The following is a 19,029-nucleotide window of genomic DNA, read 5'->3' on the forward strand; positions in this document are numbered from 1 at the left end:
CTACATTCCCCAGCTGTTCTGTTCCTCTGTTGGAGGTTTGAGTCTAATCCCTGTGTAAGCTCTGCCTCAAAGCTTACACAGGACTAATGACCATATCCCCACTCCAAGTACCCTCAATGTCGATCAACTAGAGGTTCACATGCTTTTCACTTTCGTAACTTTAATTGTACTTCTTATTTTTTTGTAACAAGAAGAAGTTTTATTAGGTTTGTACATATACAATAAGGGAAAAACACAAAAAAAAATAAACAGCATTCATGTGGCGTAAGTTGTAGTATGAAGGGTACGAAAAGCAACATATCCATCAGCTATTCCAATACTTACAGAAATAAATGAGTGTATGATACCGTTGAGACATAGTGGAGTAACAAAGTAAGGTAACCGTGGCTACATAGATTCAAGTAACCCTATCGGTTTTATGGCCTACAGTTCTCACGTGCGCAGTCCGCTCAGGTTACGACAGAAAAAATACTGCATGTCACATTTTGTCCGGTCAGGAACCGGTCTGGAAACACAAAACGCGTAAAAAACGCGATGCAGCTAACATACCGACAGCCTCACTCCAGCAAACTGGAACGCATCAAAAATGCGGCAAAAACACATAGCACCGCGTCTGCAGATCCGGACCTGATAATCATGTGAACAGGCCCTTAGGGTTGGCTTTTGCAAAGAGAAATTCGAAGTGCGCGTGTGCATTTAGGATTTATATGACATTTCGCAGAGACGGGGGTTCAGGCTGTTTCCATGCTCTTGCTATGGCAAGTCGAGCAGCAATGAGGACGTGGGATACCACCGTACGGGATGTCTTGGTCCATTCATCCAAGCCTACCCCCAATAAAGTTAGTTGTGCTTCTTATTTTAACTAACTGAAAGATCAAATCGCATATTACTGCGGACATATTACGTTCTTACTGAAACTTTAGAAGGGTTTGCGAATTATGTTTCCAAGCTTTTCCCCTCTATCCTGACCAGCTGGCCTCCCACATGTGTCCCCTGTAACCCAATGTAACTTTCCTTTATCCAACTGGGCCCCTGTGCAGCAGTACAAACTGCAAAAGCAAGATGGCTGCACCTTTGGCCAAGTCAAGTGAAGCCATTGTGTTCAGATAAACGCAGACACAGGCTTAGAAACAGAATTCCTCATATATCTTAAAATGCAGGATTTGGAGCTGCTGAAAATATAGTATCATGATTAAAAAATACTGGATTTATAGAGCACCAACAGTTTGTGCAGTGTTTTCCAATTTTAGGGGAGACCGTACAGCTTTTCAAAACAATTCAATGCAAGAGGAGGGCCCTACTTGTAAGAGCTTACAATCTAAAAGATTGGGGCTGCACAAAAAGTTAGCGAACATTTTGACAGCCTTGGTTTACAGTACACGTATAGCACCCAGAACAGGGTGCTATAAAGAGCAATGGAGACTGAGAGTAATAGAACTGCAATACTGAGTCACGTCAAGTTTGTATACAATCTATACAACTTTGGAAGTAGACATATGAAATGTGAATGTGTGTCACTTGTTGAAGAGGGGGCATATAGCCGGCTTCCCGGGCCAATCAGGAAGCCAGGCGCCGTGTAATAACTCGTTGCCCAGCTTTCTTATTGGCCAGCTTCTCGACTAATCAGGAAGCCGGGCACCGAATCATTACATGGTGCCTGGCTTCCGGATTGGCCAGAAAACCCACTCCATGCTTCGTCACCTGGTGACGAGGGAGCATGGAGGTGGCTTCCCTGCTAATGGAGAAGCCGGTAGGCGAGTCTTTCCGTGCCACCCAGCTTCCAGGCTAATCAGGAAGCCAGGTGGTGAGTCATTACACGCCACCTGGCTTCCTTAAATGGAACTTCTGGTACTCGTATTTGATACTGAAAAACTGGTATCGATGCATCCCTATAAATAACATTAAGTGATGCAACAAGGTATAATTAGTAGAGTGACAAGTCTGCTGGGAAAAAAATCCCAATGTCATTACTTATTTAAAACAATCCATGATTCATTACAACTTTCAGCATCCAATGACACTGTTTAACAGAGTTATGCGAGCTTTGTAAAAGAATGTGATCAATTAAAGTTCAGATGATCGTCATGGAACACTTCATGAGTTGTGAATGTCTCATCACAGATCACATGCTAAAAAAAACCAGTTCAAAAACAACACACCTATCTGCTACAAGTGTACAACTTTGGCCTAAGCAGAGTGGGAGAGCCCATTATGTAATATAACTAAACCAGAATGATCAAGTGCACAAGGAGACTTACTCTGAATCCATATCCTGCTGTGTCTAATGTACACTGACAGTCATGTAGAAGTTGTTGTTCAATGTGGCTAAGGCCTTGTTCACACTAAATGCACTGAGCTGCATTGATCAACGCAGGGTCAACACAAGAGCACATAGAAAACAATTGTTTTCTATGTGCCCTGTTCACACAATAACACTGCGTTGAGGTGCGGTGCATAAAAATATAGCAAGTATCGCAACACACTGTGGGGGATAGAGTTGAATGATGTGTAATTTTGTGACACTTCAATAATGTAGAGAAAAAAAAAATAAACAATGAATGCAGATTTGTGTGAGTGGGCCCACATAGGTAACCTGAGCTATTTCACAGAGATCTAAGAGCATACAGCAGTTTTTAAAGATTGACAGAAAATGTTTGTCATAAATAAGGTCTCATTATTGCTTGTTCTTAACAATTATACTTAGCAGTGATTGCAGATTAGCAGATTCCTTCTATGCTTGGATTGGTCAAATTACTGGCCTGATTTGTATGGTGAACAGCCACCCTTACAAAGTACTTACATAGATAAATAGGCTGTAACAGGAGGGAACTGTCCGAAGGAGCTTATAATACTGGACTGGTAAAACAAAATATTACCATTTTTTGCTGAGGAAAATTAGAGGCAAAAGAACACAAAACATGTCATTTGGACCTATTCCATCTGTGTGATACACCGCACCAATTGTTTTTTTTTTCTTTTTAAACCTGGAATTACCACACAAATGTCAACTTCAAGTAAACCTCATGAACAGTTACAAAATGTTTTTTCTTTGTAAACTTATACAGATACTTGGTTTATTTCCATAGTAAAACACACTTTCTGCAGCAACGACAAAGGGAGGGGTCCGAACTAGTAAGATTTTTTTTATTTTAATATACATTCCACTATGTAGAATGCAACAGAAGAAGTGAGAAAATCCCAAAAATGGTAAGAAGGAACACTCAAAATTCCAAGGGGAGTAGGAACAGAGCCAGTGACCATTAATCGAGCTCCTACCACTGGAGTCCCCTAAACAGCCACAGGCCAGCAGATTCCTTCTATGCCATTTTTGTACAGACTGACCCTATAGGATTTAATTATTGCATTTACAGTCCTGAAAAGCAAAATGGATTACAGGACCGAGTTTAGGAGGTATTTACTTAAGCATTCATAGTTTTAGTTACAAAGCTGAAGTTTCACTTTAATCAATGAGTGGTGTGAGAAGTGTGAGCCCACTGTCCAGTACAAAGCTTGGGAGGTAGAATAGGTGGGTCAAGCAGTAACTGACTGTAATTTCATATTAGGGCTTACATAAAATAGGGTTTCCTGAGGCAATGTAGGACATAACTGAGGACAAGTCTACTTTACATTTGCAGTGGGTAAAGATTTACTTTAAAACCATTTATGCATAAATCCAATTACTTTCAAAGTGTTTACAAACGGTCATACATGGACATTAGGGGACATTCTTCCAACAATGCTGAAAGCGGCACTCAGATTCTCAGAATCGTTCCTTGTGCATTAGAAATACACATAGATTTGCTTCCAGGGAAACAAAAAAAAACTACATAAAACTTGGTCATACATTGTGAACTAAGCCATGACTGGGTCAAGTGATGTAATACATGCAGGACCCTGAATAATCGCTCTGCTCTAATCAAGATGTATTCTCCAGGGCATTATTAATAACGTAATCAAATTATGAACAAAGACAGCTTACCGACACAGACAGATCCTCAGTCTTACGCTTGGCACTGGAGTCAAACAAGACATTTCGTCCTCGCTTCTCGCAGTCCTGGTACACAATCAAGCGGATTTGGCTTGGATCATACTCATATGATGGCCAGCTATAAATAAATGACAGTTTTGGTTATCTGGGACAAAACTGTTACAGAAATAGGACTATATATTCTTATTGCTAAAATCAACAGAATTGTATTTTTTTTCCACACACAAGTTATTAGATAATTGCACACAAGGATTTCAACCCCGTTTAAATGTGGTGCTGACTTGCCACAGCTTTAGGGAGGATTCCAACAGATAACCAAGCTGATTCACAAAAAGAGGAGCACAGCAAACTGTAACAAGGGAGTGATTATGCATCGTATCCAATCTGGGTTTACCTTCCAAAAGGAAGAAAAGCAACAATTAATCCTAATATATTTCAGATTGGGCAATCTGAAGATCTCAGAAACAAACTATGTTGGACCTTCAGCCCCGTTTGACAACTTGCTAAAACTGTTTATTAGGAGTAACTTCCCTTAACATATCTTTGAAGTCAGAAGAAGTGCTACATAAAAAATGGCCTTACTAAAAGAGATGTTGCCCAGGTTCAGTTCTGACTTTGCAAACTAAGATTGTATAATTGCAGAGGCGCAACTAGTGACCTCAGGGCCCTGATGCAAGAATCCATGAAGGGGCAGGCCGATAGCGGTTATTGGGGTATTAAATATCCTGGTAATCAGCGGTTACCAGGGGCCCCTTGCTCCTGTCCTAGGCACCCTCCAAGTGGCGGAACTCCAGGGCCCGGTCGCAGCTGCGACCTCTGCGACCCTGGTAGTTCCGCCACTGTATAATTGGAATAAAACTTCTTGCAGTTTTACATTTAAAAAAAAGTATATTTCATGAACTCTGGTCGATTAATGCAGTTTACTCAGAATCTCCAAGGGGTATGACACCAATGCTTCCAAATTGGACATTCTGGCACCTAATGCACAATGTATCTCCTTACTTAACATGAAGGTACCAAGGCCAAAAAAGGATCACATTCCAGTAAGTAGAAAAAAGTGTAATTCTTTTTTGTAACTATTTTTTATTAATTTCACATAGAAAAAAAACAAGGCACTGTACATAGTATTTGAGTGCATAAGGTGTCGCTTGCAAAGCGAAGTACAACCGTTACAGTATAATTTCAGATTCATATACAATTGCGTCAATTAAAGTACAATAAAATAAAGAAAATTGAAAAGAAACAAAGTAAGACAAGGAAAATGTCCATCTGATGGTCGGTATTACAATGTTTCTGGTACAGGTCAGTAGTTCCATCCCAGGTCTGGAGCATGTTCTCCTTCATTGATCACTAGAAGCCCGGCCTCATCACAGGCACTGAAGGGTATGGGTATCTAAAAGGTAGGGTGCTGGTGCAATATTCATGGTTCCCAAATATTTAAAAACCTAATTCGGTTATCGGCTAGAATGTATGCCAACCATTAATTCAGCATAAATGTTATCCATTCTCTGGGTAAACTCCCAGAAAGGGATAAATTGCTTTTTCCAATTCCCGGCTATGGTCAATTTGGCTGCAGTGAATATTTGATGCGTCAGGGGACCCTGGAACTTAGTTAAGCCAGGCACCAATGCATGTATAACAGGGCTTGCGTTGGGCTCTTAGAGATGCGTTTGTTAAAATATACGGGATAACAATTGGTAGATCCTAGTCCAAAAGCGGGAAGCAAATGGACAAGACCACCAAGCGTGCAGCATGTCTCCGGGAGACGGGCATCCGCAAAAGCATTTATCAGATGAGGAAGGGAACAGTTTTGCTAAGCGGGTGGGGACTAAGTACAATCTGAATAGGACTTTATAAGCCACTTCTAAGTTTGTTACATTTAGTGAACATTTAGAGATTTTCCCATACCCTTTTCCAGTTGTCAGTAGTCCAACATAAATCATGATCCGTCTACCATTTAGTAGGGTAGGCATGTAAATTAGGCATATAAAATTAAAAGATTCTTCAAGGCATTGAGCTTACTGTACAGGGCTGATATTAATTTGGGTCCGCATGGGGAATAAAGGCAGATGTGCTCAAAACAAGTACCGTATTTGGCGCTCCATAAAGGCGCACCGGTCCATAGGACGCAGGGAGGTCCTGCGACAGCAGCTGTACTTAGTGACAGCTGAGACAGGTGGCGCTGCGATTACAGCGCCACGGTCTCAGTGATCACACAGAGCAGACGACAAACAGACGTTCTTCGTCTGCTCTAGGGGCTCTATGGTCAGCTCCTATGCCGTAGTCATGGGTCCCCAGAGGAGCGGGGCACCCCAAAAAACAACGGCGGGGGGGGGCCCGGACACAATCGCTGCCGCTCAGTTTGATACAAGTGATCTGATTAGATCACTTGTATTAAACGAGCAGCTGCTTCCACTGTACAATTAGCTCCCCATAGAAAAAGAGGGGTCCATGGGACCCAAACTGCACGATAACCACCTGAAAAATAGCTTGTGCACCTTTTTGCGCGACAGGCGATTTCTACTGCACGACAAATCGCAAAACGTGTGAACAGCTTCCATAGACTTGAATGCAAATCTCTGTTTTGTGCGATATCGTGCAGATAAATCGCTTAGGTGTGACCCTATCCTGAATCACATCTTTTTTCGTTGAACGCTAGAAGGAATTTTGCCAACTGTTAGCACGGACTAAAGTAACAATCCTTTTACTGAATGAACGGATAGTATTTTATTACACCAGTGCTGTTCACTGAGTACCTAGTTCTGGTCCCCAGTCTGTGACCAGCAACTCTCGTCACTGAACTTCTAGAGAAGCCAGCGCAAAGCTTCACTCTGCAGTTATCTCCTGTGACCACACAAAGCGGTTTTATCAAAGCCTGTCCAGACTGGCTTTCCAGCAATATACACGTCTGACTTCTTGGAATTCTTTTTCAGAACATGCTCCATGTTGCGTGCGGTAAGCGCAGTGTTCTCAAGTATGTATAACTGTGCCACTTCGGGTATAAACCCCGTGTCCCAACAGACAAATCTACAGACTATTTTTAAAGAATCTACGCACTTGCTGTATTTATAGATCCTCAAAGCCTATCTACTTTGCATGCTTGCCATGTTTGTGCGGTTTCTAATATTCCCGTTCCTATGTATACACTTTATTTCGGTTTATTTAAATCCAGACTTGACTTAAAGCATTTCAACAGCTATCAGTCTTGTTCAGTATCTTTCCAGAATGAACAGTGCCGTTTAGACATTGCCTGGGCATTTTTAATGCCACAAAGACTCAGGGCTTAAACTACAGATTACAAATGTTCACAGCATACATTCCAATATGAAATGAGAAAGGATGAGACTGCTACAAGTAAAGATTTTTTGCTTTAATTCAGGCCAAAAATGGGAATATGATGCAAAAAATATGGAATTTGATTGGTTGCTATGGAAAACACACTTTTTTTTTCAGAAAATCAGGCCTAAAAGGTCATACTCCATTGATTTAATCACACATTACATAACTGCTAGTAATGAATATTTCAGTAATGAAGAAAAAAAAATTAAATTTACAAAATTGCCAGATTAACATTATTTCAAAACGCGTAGAAAATGTTATGTTAAAATACCAGATATATGCAAGTAAAAATAAATGGTAGTCTGTATACAGCCAAGTGGAATCCACACACTATACACTTGCAATATTACAATCTATAAAGATCAGTGATGTTTAGAGTACCTGCACTGCATCTTGTCTTGCATACAGCTTCCCTTAAAAAAAAAGAAGAGGCAATCGAATTGACAAAAGAAAAGAAAAAGAAAAAATCACGCAGCAGCCAACCGATTAAACCAAAACAAAAAGGTTGGCATGTGATAAATGGAGAGCTGCAGCTTGAATACACTGTCCATGTTGTGTTTTAAGCTGCACGGCACCATCCACATCAGAAGAGACACCTTCAAAACATCTGCTGCCAGCGGTAAAGTCTTTACTTTCACACCAAGAGCCATTGATTCTTGAGAGGCTGCAAACAGTCTTTGATTCTCGTGCGTGATGCTAACTCAAGACACCCTAGGACTCTGCTAGTTAGCAGGGCCAAAACTCTGTGCTGACCGAGCCGTGTGCCAGCTGTTTCTCTGTCACTTCTTAAACAAATCTCATGTCTCTTCAACCACCTGACTATGATCTCTTGGCAGATGAGACCGTGCGTGTCCTCGGCCAAAAAGTGTCAGACAGATCAATGTAAAAAGGGAGCTCGGAGGCTGCAAAATGAAGATGCCTTTGCTGTAATTCTGTCCCTGCTTATCCCCCACCTCCATGGGTGACATTCTTGGGAGCAGCAGGCTGCATGTGTTCTCCTGAGAAGCAGGCCAGACAAACAGAAAAGCAGGCACAGACAGCCACCATGTGACACGGAGTTGTCAGTGCTTGCCACCTGGATCTGAAGCAGAAGTGCCAACCAATCTTTGAAACGCTTTCTGTTGATTTCAAGCACTTCACAAATCTCGGCGAGAAACTGGAGCTAGCAGCCTGTAGCGCGCCATTACTATGCAATCTAATGCATATACAGGAGTATTTAAAGCCGTTCAGTGAAAAGGCCCTACTGGGCATACATTAAACAAACAGTGAGAGCCGACTGTTGAAATAAATGAGAAACATACTTCGCTCTAGACTGTTCCGAATGCAATTTTAGTATCAAATATTTGCAAAGAATGTCACCAGACAAATAAATAAATACAATCTGTAGAGAAAACAAAGCACTCCCAGTTTTTTGTATTTATTTTTCAATTGACAGGTTTCTGTTCATTACATTTATTTGCACATAAGAGCAGACTAAAATTGAGGCATCACACATGTTGAGGCCCAAACGAACCCTCACTATTACAGCACTGCAGGCAGGCAGCATAAACAGAAATAAACATCTGGTCTTTTTCACGTTTTACTTCAAAAATGGTAAAATAGTCTGTGGTGGCAGAATGTTGGGAGTCAGGCCGCTGCTCTCACACACAATGCAGCGGCCCAACTTGCCAGTTTTCCTTCAGCAATACAATTGATTAGTGTAAAGGGGGGATGCATTTCCGAATGTCAGAGAGTAGCCTTTGCTGACCTGCAGGCTATGGGTCTGTCAGCCCAACTTTGGCTTCACTACCGAACGGGAAGCTCATCAGGAACAAAAATGTGCTACTGCATCCAAAGAATCTATTCCTGAGGGAAAATGTAAAAAGGCAAAACTGATATTAGTGAAACAGGATGTGTTGCATCTTCATGTATTACAATGCATCTGTTTCCAGACAGAAACATACAAACTTGCACAAGGGTCTTGAAGTATTAACTGAGTGGCAATAAATATTGAATATTAAAACCACACTCTTCTTATGGCATCAAGTTTATGTTTGCTTTGTTGCCTGCACTATACTTGAGGTCCGCTCTATAGCTATGAAGTTTATGTGAGATGTGCTATATGGAGTAGTCCCAAACAGCGGTCTTCCTGCAGGTAACAGAGAATAACTTCGACCGCAAAAAGCAATAAAACTACAATTAAATGTTTGGGACCTTGTTAGGTACAGAATATGAGTGCCGAGTAACAAAAATCCATAGCCACACAACTAAAGTTCATGGCTTACCCTATACACCTCAATGAGCACAAAAGTGAGTTATGGATTGTGAAATGCATGAAGCCAAAGCCCATACAAAAAGGACACTGCATGCTTATCAAGAGTCACAAGGAAATTTCACACTAGGGTTATTCTAAATATAAAAGGCCTGGAAGTCATGTGTTACTCTAACCTCTATCCTTGCTTGCCGGAAAAGATGAGGAAGTTTTATATTCACATTACGACTAACTTCTCTAAAGACAAGTTAGGGACAAGCAGTATGTAAGAATACAAATAAAAAGGAACACTGCAGGAATGGTACTCGTGACACTAACTGAATTTCCGGTACTCATTGCAAAGGGTTACCAAGAGACAATGACACCAACAGCATTACGATCTGATGCTAAAACATATCATATTCACACTGCATTCACTACATTAGTAACCGTCCGAGGATATCAAACACTCTGGCTTACAGATTAACATGATGGCCTATAACAACCAGTCCTATCAGAGGTAATAACCTTCAATTTACTCACATGTGCACTGATGGGTGTTTAGGAAACACCCAACACCTATAAATCAAGGCATACAATGAATTATATTTGGAAAGAAAACTGATAAAGGTTGTGTTTAGTTACATCTTTTAGGTGATTTAAGTGCTGAATATGATGGTTTTTGGTGAATGTGAGAACCATGGTCCCTTTTTTGGTGAAATGGGACTGTAAACTCTAAACTCGATTGTACACCCCCTAGAATATATAAAGGCATAAAACAGCTTCTGGTGGTCATCTGTGTGAAAGCAAGTTGCTAAGCTATTTATTCCTTAAATTCTAGAGATAGGAATTCAGAGACTGATTTATGTTCACAGAACACTGCAAATGAACGGGCATACATAATACCAGCTGGTACTGGAAGACAATGAAGCATTTCACACTGAGACAAGCATTTAGCTGTGCCATGCATACTGTAGATTCGGACTCCATGACCTTTCTCAACAGCATATCACAAGCCCTCACTGCATGGAAACGGACAGTGTTTATAAAAGATATTCATCTGTAAGGTCATCTCTATACATAGACAGACAGCCTCTAAAAATGCATCGTTGAGAAAACCTGCAACCATATACATGAGCAAATCTATGTAAAATAGGTTTGTTGTAGATAGAAAGAAAAACGAGAGGCGTAAGAAATGCAATACATTTAGGAGAAAAACTAGAATATACACAAAGCAGAACTGCTAACGCTCCGTGTTCAACTCATAATACCGAATAACATCCTAGAAAGGAATAGGCTGAGCACAAATGGTTGAATAAAAAGCAAACAGTAGACAAGTCTGACCACACTGTGGTTCTTCAGCTTGGCTGATATTATGTTGGTTAAATCGCCTGTTTTGGCTTGTTGGGTGTGCAACGCGCTCACTCATGTGAATGATCAGATAAAACAATATGAGCCCATTCCAAAAATCTGTGCAGGTCTCATGATTCAAGAAGACCTAACGTGTAGAGGATGACATTATACTCTAGTCTTGTGTGGGCTTTATACTTTGTGTGCTGTAATCTGCATTACATATAAAAGTTAAAATAACCCAGTAGTGTTTATATAAACTAACAACAAATAAAAGTATCCTTTTTTCTAAATTATTAACTTTAAAAAGTGACACTAAACTCAGGAGTTAGTTCTTAAAAAATCTATTCCAGTATCCCAACTATTAACAAAAATGTATCTTATTTGAGTATCACTCTGTAGATCCTCAAATCATCTCTGAATTCATGCTGACACTGTCCTTCCTTCTGGAGGGTGGCTACTTTTGTTTCCCATGGTCCCTGTGTGTGTTGTAAAGTAGCCATCGCTCCAAGCTCACTCCTGTGATAGACTACAATCTCACATTTAGTTTACTAATTTGTATTGAGATTGTACTTCATCACGGGAGTGAGCTTGGAGCGGTGGTTGCTTTACAACACACACAGGGACCATGGGAAACAAAAGTAGCCACCCTCCAGAAGGAAGGACAGTGTCAGCACCAATTTAAAAATGATTTCAGGATCTACAGCTGAGTGATACACAAAAAAAAAAAAAGGAGATACATTTTTGTTAAATGAGAACTATGGGGGTCAGGGTTTCCCCCATAGTTCTCCTTAGGGTAACGGGTGGACACAAACTCCCATCACCCTAAGCTTATTTTAAATCTGTATCTGTTCTCATGCTGGGCAGAACTTCTGTTTTGCAGCAGACTGCATTGTCTCTGGAATGGATACATGGTGTTTGTGTGTAGGTTCACAACCTGAGCAAGCACTACAGGAAGAGGCACTCAGCTGCAAAGGGATGTTCTCCCCCAGCATGAGAAGGATTTAAATGTATTTCTAAGTTTTAACTCCTGAGTTTAGTGTCACTTTAATAGCTTGAGTAATCATCATTACTTGAACAGCGCAGTAGCTGCCGTTTGCGGCAAATGTGGTGAACAGGCCTATGCGCATGCGCGGTCGTGACTCTGCCGTTAGGCATGGTCTTACAACTACTAGTAAAGCCACACCAAAGGTGCCCATACACATTACAACCATCGCAAGACTTTTGTCTTGCAATGGTTGTAAGGTAATTAAAAAAACGTACGATCTGCCCATCATGGACAGGCAGATTGTACTTGCAATCACTTCCGATTACTGCAATGCTGAACGGGCTGTGTGCGCTTACACACACCGGCCCGTTCGGCATTGGTCTTACGAGCATGCCACAAACCCGCCGACAATCGTACAATTCTTGGCGGGTTTTCAAACATGCTCGTTAGACAAAAGTTGTGCGACCTTACAGTAGCAGAGGTAGAACACCTTCCATACACCTTGCGATTATTGTACGATCGCGGGATTTCCCGCGATTATCGTACGATAATCGCAAGGTGTATGGGCACCTTAAAAGGTGGCCATACCACCATTGTACAACTTATTTTTGTCCAGACATCTCACCCTCGTTCACTTTTCTTACAACTAGCCCATCATGCACAGACCAATGTAGTTCGCAATTAACGCTTGTCATCACTACCACCTGGCCAATTTTCATTGATGGAAAGAACAGGTTTTCGTTTGAGCATGTGCAGCTTTCATCTTAAGATTTTTGTTGTACAACAACGCCACTAAACTGTCAATTTTTGCGCAAGTAGACTAAAATGCCCATGCCTGCTTTAAAAGACAAAAATCTGCCAGCTGTACAGTAATTGAGGTTGTGCACTTCGCATCAATTGGCAGATTTTCTGACGAAAATGCAATCGGAGACAAAAATCTCCAGATAATTGTAAGGTGTATGGGCACCTTAAGGAAGCTATTTATCATACCACAGATCACAAGGTAAAAAGTCAACTGTATCCCAAAATTACATTTTTGTACTGAATGATCACATATTGGCTTTTCATAATGCTCATTGATCCCTGTAGTAAAAACCTTCCAACCAGAATTCCTAGTTCTTCCTAGATTGTACAGCCACGCCAAAGCCAAATGATGACGTCTAGCTTCAATCTATGGGTACTTTAAACTAAATAAAGTGAGAAGTCAAATCAGCAAATTCTGGGTGTGGGCATAGACAAAGAAAAACTATGGAGAAACCTGACCATTTGACTCTCAGAGATAGAAAGATCTAAGGGTGTCATAGAACACATTGGAGAAGCTGACTATCCATAAAAAATAGCCACTAGACGAAGCACCTACACATTTCTGTATGTAATAAAAGGCACCCCTCTACCATTACAACACCAACTTTTCTTTTGTGCATGGGAATTAAATAAACGTAGGGCTTGTTCACACCAAATGCGGGGCAGATGCAGAGCAGTTACAGAACACATCAAAAATGCATCCAATGTATTCCAATGGTATTTTGGGCTCTAGTTCACAAAAACTACAGCATGCCCTATTTTTTCTGCTCTGGAACGCACCAAAACACAGGCAACGCCCTGGAACGCACTGGACTACACCCGAAAGCCCATTAGGCTAAAAAAAAAATTATATACAGGTATTCCTCACTTTAACGACCAAGTCCTGTTCCTACGACCAGGTCGTTAAACGAATTGGTCGTTAAGTGAGGAACTCTATACTGTACTGCATTAGTACAGTACTGTATAGTGTTGCAGATGTACAGTACTGAACAGTGTACTGTACATCAGGCAATAAAATACTTACCGGGACCCGCAGCGAAGAACGAAGGACATCACTTCCGCCGGCGCCACGTCGCACTGTCGGGAGGTCGGTCGTAAGTGCGAGTGGTTGCAAAGCAGGTAAGTCGGTAAGCAAGGAATGGCTGTCAAAAATTGACCGGACTATATTTGCAATTTATGTTAAAACATTTTGAGGACAGATAGAGCTTTCTTTTTGAGGTATATAATCACCACGGGCGGGGTGGTGGGTTATTTATTTATTTTTACTCTAGAATGAAAAAAGTGCCATAAAATGTTTAAAAAAAAAACAACAAGTTTCCCTACATTATGTTATAAAACATTTATTCTTACCCATATTGTTAGTAAAACATAAAAGTCGGGGTCACGTCAGGTCAATAGACACCAAACATGTCAAGCCTTAAAATTGCGTGCGCCCGCAAAATTCGCAAAAAACACCCATAGGCAACGATTAAAACGCTTTTACTGTCATCAGTGATTAAAGGAGAACTATGGGGTTAGGGCTTTTCCCCATAGTCCTTAGGGTAACAGGAGGACACCAACTAGCGTCCTCCCGTCACCCTAAGCTCAGTATAACGCTAGCTACTGCTCGCGGTATACTGAGACACCGCAGCTGAAGCGGATCCCGACAATTATGTCTTGATCCGCCCAGCTGCGTGAGTGACAGCTGGCTCTGCCTATCTAGGAGGCAGAGCCAGCTGTTCCCGCCCCCTCCCCCATCCGTTCCACCAGTCAGCGCTGGAGGATCGGGGAGGGGGGAATCCAGTCCCTCCCCTGTCACGGCTCTGTGCCGTGGCAGGATCGAGAGGTGAGCAAACGCCGGTATGTGTTCGCTCACTTCCCGATATACTGAGCCGACCTGTGACAGTCTCATTGTCACAGGTCGGCTAGAACTATGAGGTGAGTGGAAATCACTCATCTCATAGTTCTCCTTTAGGCTGGGTTCCCATTTAGATGATCGAAATATGAGTGTATGGCACACGTTTCGGGCCGCACGTTTTTACCCCTATTTGTGGTCCACGAAACGTGCATCAAATGCGCATTTACAAGAGCTATCCGGCTGTATCCTAATGGATACGCGCTGAAAATACGCCCCTAAGCTCCTGTACTTGTTTGGGCGTAGGGCGTTTTTCAGCGCGTTCCGACGCGCTGAAATATGCCCAGGTGGGAACCATGCCCATAGGAAATAATGGGATTTCACTTGCTGGGCATTTTTCAGCGTATTTATCAGCTTCTGTAGCTGGAGGGTGACACTGAATGCAGGAAGTGATGTAATATACATCACTTCCTGCATTCGGGGACTGAGAGGAGATCAAAGGGAGTTCGTATACTGAACTTTCTTTGTCTCCTCTCACAGAGCCGTGCCGGTCTCGGCGGATCTCGGGACTGGCAGTGACAGCTGCTGATACAAGCGATCGAGCGTCTACAGAGACGCCCGATCACTTGACTGTAAAGCTCCCGGCCGGCCGTGTAATTACAATGGCCGGCCGGGAAGCTGCTCGTCGGGCTCCAAGTGGTTTTTCAAGGTGTGTGTGTGTAGGTGTGTGTGTAGGTGAATTGTTGAACATGAATTGTTTGGAGCATGCAGGCAATGTAAATGGAGAAACACTGTTATATATTCAATCACATCATACATCATACATCACATCATACATGGTAAACAAAATTGCGCAAAGATTAATCAAGATTTTATTTTTATATAAACACATGAAGGTAACAATGTCTACATTCTACTGTTCACATGTCTGAATGACCAGAAAAGAAAAAAAAGATGATTACTCTTTGAAGAATGGATGAGCAGACATCCCAAGAACAGTTGACAAAGACTATCTCAGGAATTTGCCATTAGGCCATCAAGAGCTTCCTACTCAGCCTGACATGTGACCTGCCAAGTTGAAAGTTGATTCATTCAGTCATGAGACACCAATTGTGAGTGAGGAAATTAGGACACAAAGAAGGAGGCATCCAAACGACAGGAGCAGACAGTTGTTCTATGAGTAACACAAACAGGACACAGAGGTTCCAAAAAAATGTTACATAATACAGAAAAAGGAATCACATTGTTTATGTATATAACAGACCTGCCAAGCAGAGATATCGGCCGATGACTAAATTGTCAGCATCGCAACAAGGTTTTTACAAAAAAGAAAAGGAAAAAAAGCACACTACATGTGCACAAACGTGAATAATTAAAATCAAATTGCAATAAAATGTAAAGTATTACTGCACTTACAATTAGTATTCAACAGCCTTTGAAAAATGCCAATATGATTGGTAACCCCTACTGAAAATGAATCTTTATTCCAGCAGTATAGCTTTAGAGTTTATATCGATCTTTTCTCTAAACATGGAAGGAAATTTATCAAAACCGGGTGAGATAAAAACTGGAGCAGCTGTGCACGGCAACCAATCAGCGTCTCGCTTTCATTTTCAATTCTTAACTGAACAAACTGAAGAAAGAAGCTGGCAACTACTCCAGTTTTGATAAAAAACCTGATCATTGGCCACCAGTACTGGGCGTTGCTTGAATACTGGAGACCTGCTCTCCATTCATCTGAATGAGCTACCTATCTCCAGGAAGGTTTTTCTCAGTGAATTATTCAGAGCCAGGATGATGCAGGTAGTAGTACTGGGGGTAAGCCATATTAGTACAGTTTTAAGCAGTACAAATGTACATTTGTTAAAGAAGAACTCCAGGTCATTTTTTTCTTATTAAACCTTGCAGTAGGGCTACCCCCGCACTGCAAGGGTTAAGTGTTCATTCTGGTCTAAAGGCTGAAAATATAAAAGTTCTTACCCAAACCTCAGAGCCGACTGGTTCCTGGAACCTCTCTCCCCCTTCACTGCAGCAGTGTAAGGACCCTGAGTCATCACATTCTATACACCATGTATAGGAGGCGAGGACACTGAGGGATATACTATCGCTGCAACGGAGAAGGAGACAGGCTGCAGGAAGCACTGTCACAGCCAGCCCCGGGGATCTTAGTACGACAAAATGCCTAGGCCAGAACGGACCCTTAAAAGGTGCCCATACACCTTACAATTATCTGCAGATTTTCTGTGGTCAGATGGAAAAAGTGCAACAGATTGGCCCAGGTGGAGATTACTCCATCCACACAGTTAAGTGTATATGGAGGAATCTGTTGCACCTTTTCCATCCGACCATAGAAAATCTGCAGATAATTGTAAAGGTGCCCATACACCTTACGACCAATCGCAAGACTTTTGTCTTGCGATGGTCGTCAGCTTATTAAAAGCTTGTACGTCTGCCCATCTTGGACAGGCAGATCGCACTTGCGATCACTGCAAACGGGCAGTGTGCGCGTGCGCACACCGGCACGTTTGGCAGTTGTCGGACAAGCAGGCCGCTAACCCGCCGAGAATCGTACGATTCTTTTGACGCATGTAAATGCATCAAAAATGCATGCAAACGCCCAGAACGCATCAAAAACGCAGAAGCAAATGCGGAAAAAACGCACTGCACTGCATTTGGTGTGAACAAGGCCTTACTGACAGTTATGTTATAAGAGCTCACGCAAGACAATCAGAGTTCAGTTATTGTTTTCTCTTATCCACCGTTACATTAATTGTCTTTTGTACATATACTGAACATGTACACACTTGTGAATTTTGTACAACTGCTTTAAAAGCAATAAACCGTTACAAATAAATAAAATTACTGACAGTTCCTCTTCAAGAAGAGCATCAAGCTACAAGAACCAGATTCACCTTTTCATCAGTTTAGAGCAGAAAGATCAATGAAGACAATGCCTGACTGGCTGCTACGTTTTGCATTTAGTCAACGCCTTTTGCTTTACTGAACAATGGCCATCAAGTGGTGTTGTACGGCGGTTAATCTTTTTGTTTACAATTCAGTAGCGTTTCCAGAAGCATAACTTTCCGGTGTAGTAAGAAACACGGGTGATTTCCAGCAACTCTACTTCCTCTAATGAGTAATAGGAGACGTCGTGTTGATCACTGTGTGAAATGGTATTATTAGTGGCACTGTTATTTTAGAAGAAAGTGGTAGTGCCATACAGGGAATAATGCTTCTTCCATTTATTGTCAGTTTCACCAATTAAACCTAAAATAAAAAGATGTGTAACCTGAGCTGGTGTCGGAGTTCACAGATAAAGAAGGAACATATTGCCTTCCTGTGTGATATGCTGTGGAAAAGGCCAGTAGAAGGCACCTGTTTCCAGCAGATGCTTTACTCCCCCTAAAGGTGGCCATACACTTTACAACCATCCCAAGACCTTAGTCATGCGATGGTTGTAAAGTAATTTAAAAAAAACGTACGATCTGCCCATCTTGGACAAGCAGATCGTACTCTCGATCATCGCAAGCCCGCCCCCCTGAGGGGCGGGCTTCCGATGACCGCAATGCTGAACGGGCAGTGTGCGCATGCGCACACCGGCCCGTTCGGCATTTGCCTCCCGAGCACCGTTCAAACCAGCCGAAAATCGTATGATTTTCGGCTGGTTTTCTAGCGTGCTCCTTAGACAAAAGACGTGCGACCGTACAGTAGAAACGGTTGCACGTCCTCCATACACTTTGCGATTATCGCACGATCGCGGGATTTCCCGCGATTATCGTGTGATAATCGCACAGTGTATGGGCACCTTAAGACACATGTGTCAAACTCAAGGCCCAGGGGCCAAATCCGGCCCACCAGGCCATTTCCTAGACTTCTACTTTCAGATCTAGGTATTACGTTATTGCTAAAACCAGTGATAATGGAATGCAGAGGCAATTATGATAAAGATTAGATACATTTATATAGTCTTACAGATACCTTTGAGGGCAACCATAATGTTGATGCGGCCCACGATGAAATAGAGTTTGACACCCCTGCTCTAAAGGTCTCGAATGTTCAATAAGTGATGTCAACGTATATACTCGAGTATAAGCCGAGATTTTCAGCCCATTTTTTTGGGTGAAAAGTGCCCCCCTCGGCTTATACTCGACCGTCAGTGACATCTGCCAGCACAGTACAGACAGGGTTAATTATGGCAAACAACTCTCCAGCCCCCTCCTTAACATTACATCGAAAGGGAAATCCAAGGAGTTTTCAGAAAAGAGCATGTAAATGGTAAGCAGCATTTTATTTTTAAAGTTATGCTATGTATATGTGAACATGTAACAAATATAAAATTAGCATTATTATATTTGGCTGGAAAAGCGGAAATGCACTGTAAAGTCAGGATTTGTTTAGTTCTATTACATTAAAAAAAGCAAACAATTAGTCATAAAATGAAAGTAGACCCCCAACCATTAAAATAAAATAAATGCTGCGGTCTGCCAAGTATTTGG

General features: G+C 41.8%; 1 protein-coding gene across 1 annotated transcript in view; it reads right to left on the reverse strand.

The window, feature by feature from the left end:
• Positions 1-19,029, reverse strand: part of FNIP1 (folliculin interacting protein 1) — a 90,843-nt gene that overhangs the window by 54,121 nt on the left and 17,693 nt on the right. The window contains exon 2 of the mRNA XM_018552689.1: positions 3,980-4,106. Coding sequence (XP_018408191.1) covers positions 3,980-4,106 — 127 coding nt within the window. The remainder of the gene's footprint in view (positions 1-3,979; positions 4,107-19,029) is intronic.

The sequence above is a fragment of the Nanorana parkeri genome, unplaced genomic scaffold, assembly GCF_000935625.1.
Source record: "Nanorana parkeri isolate BGI_ZX_2015 unplaced genomic scaffold, ASM93562v1 scaffold95, whole genome shotgun sequence".
Classification (NCBI taxonomy): domain Eukaryota; kingdom Metazoa; phylum Chordata; class Amphibia; order Anura; family Dicroglossidae; genus Nanorana; species Nanorana parkeri.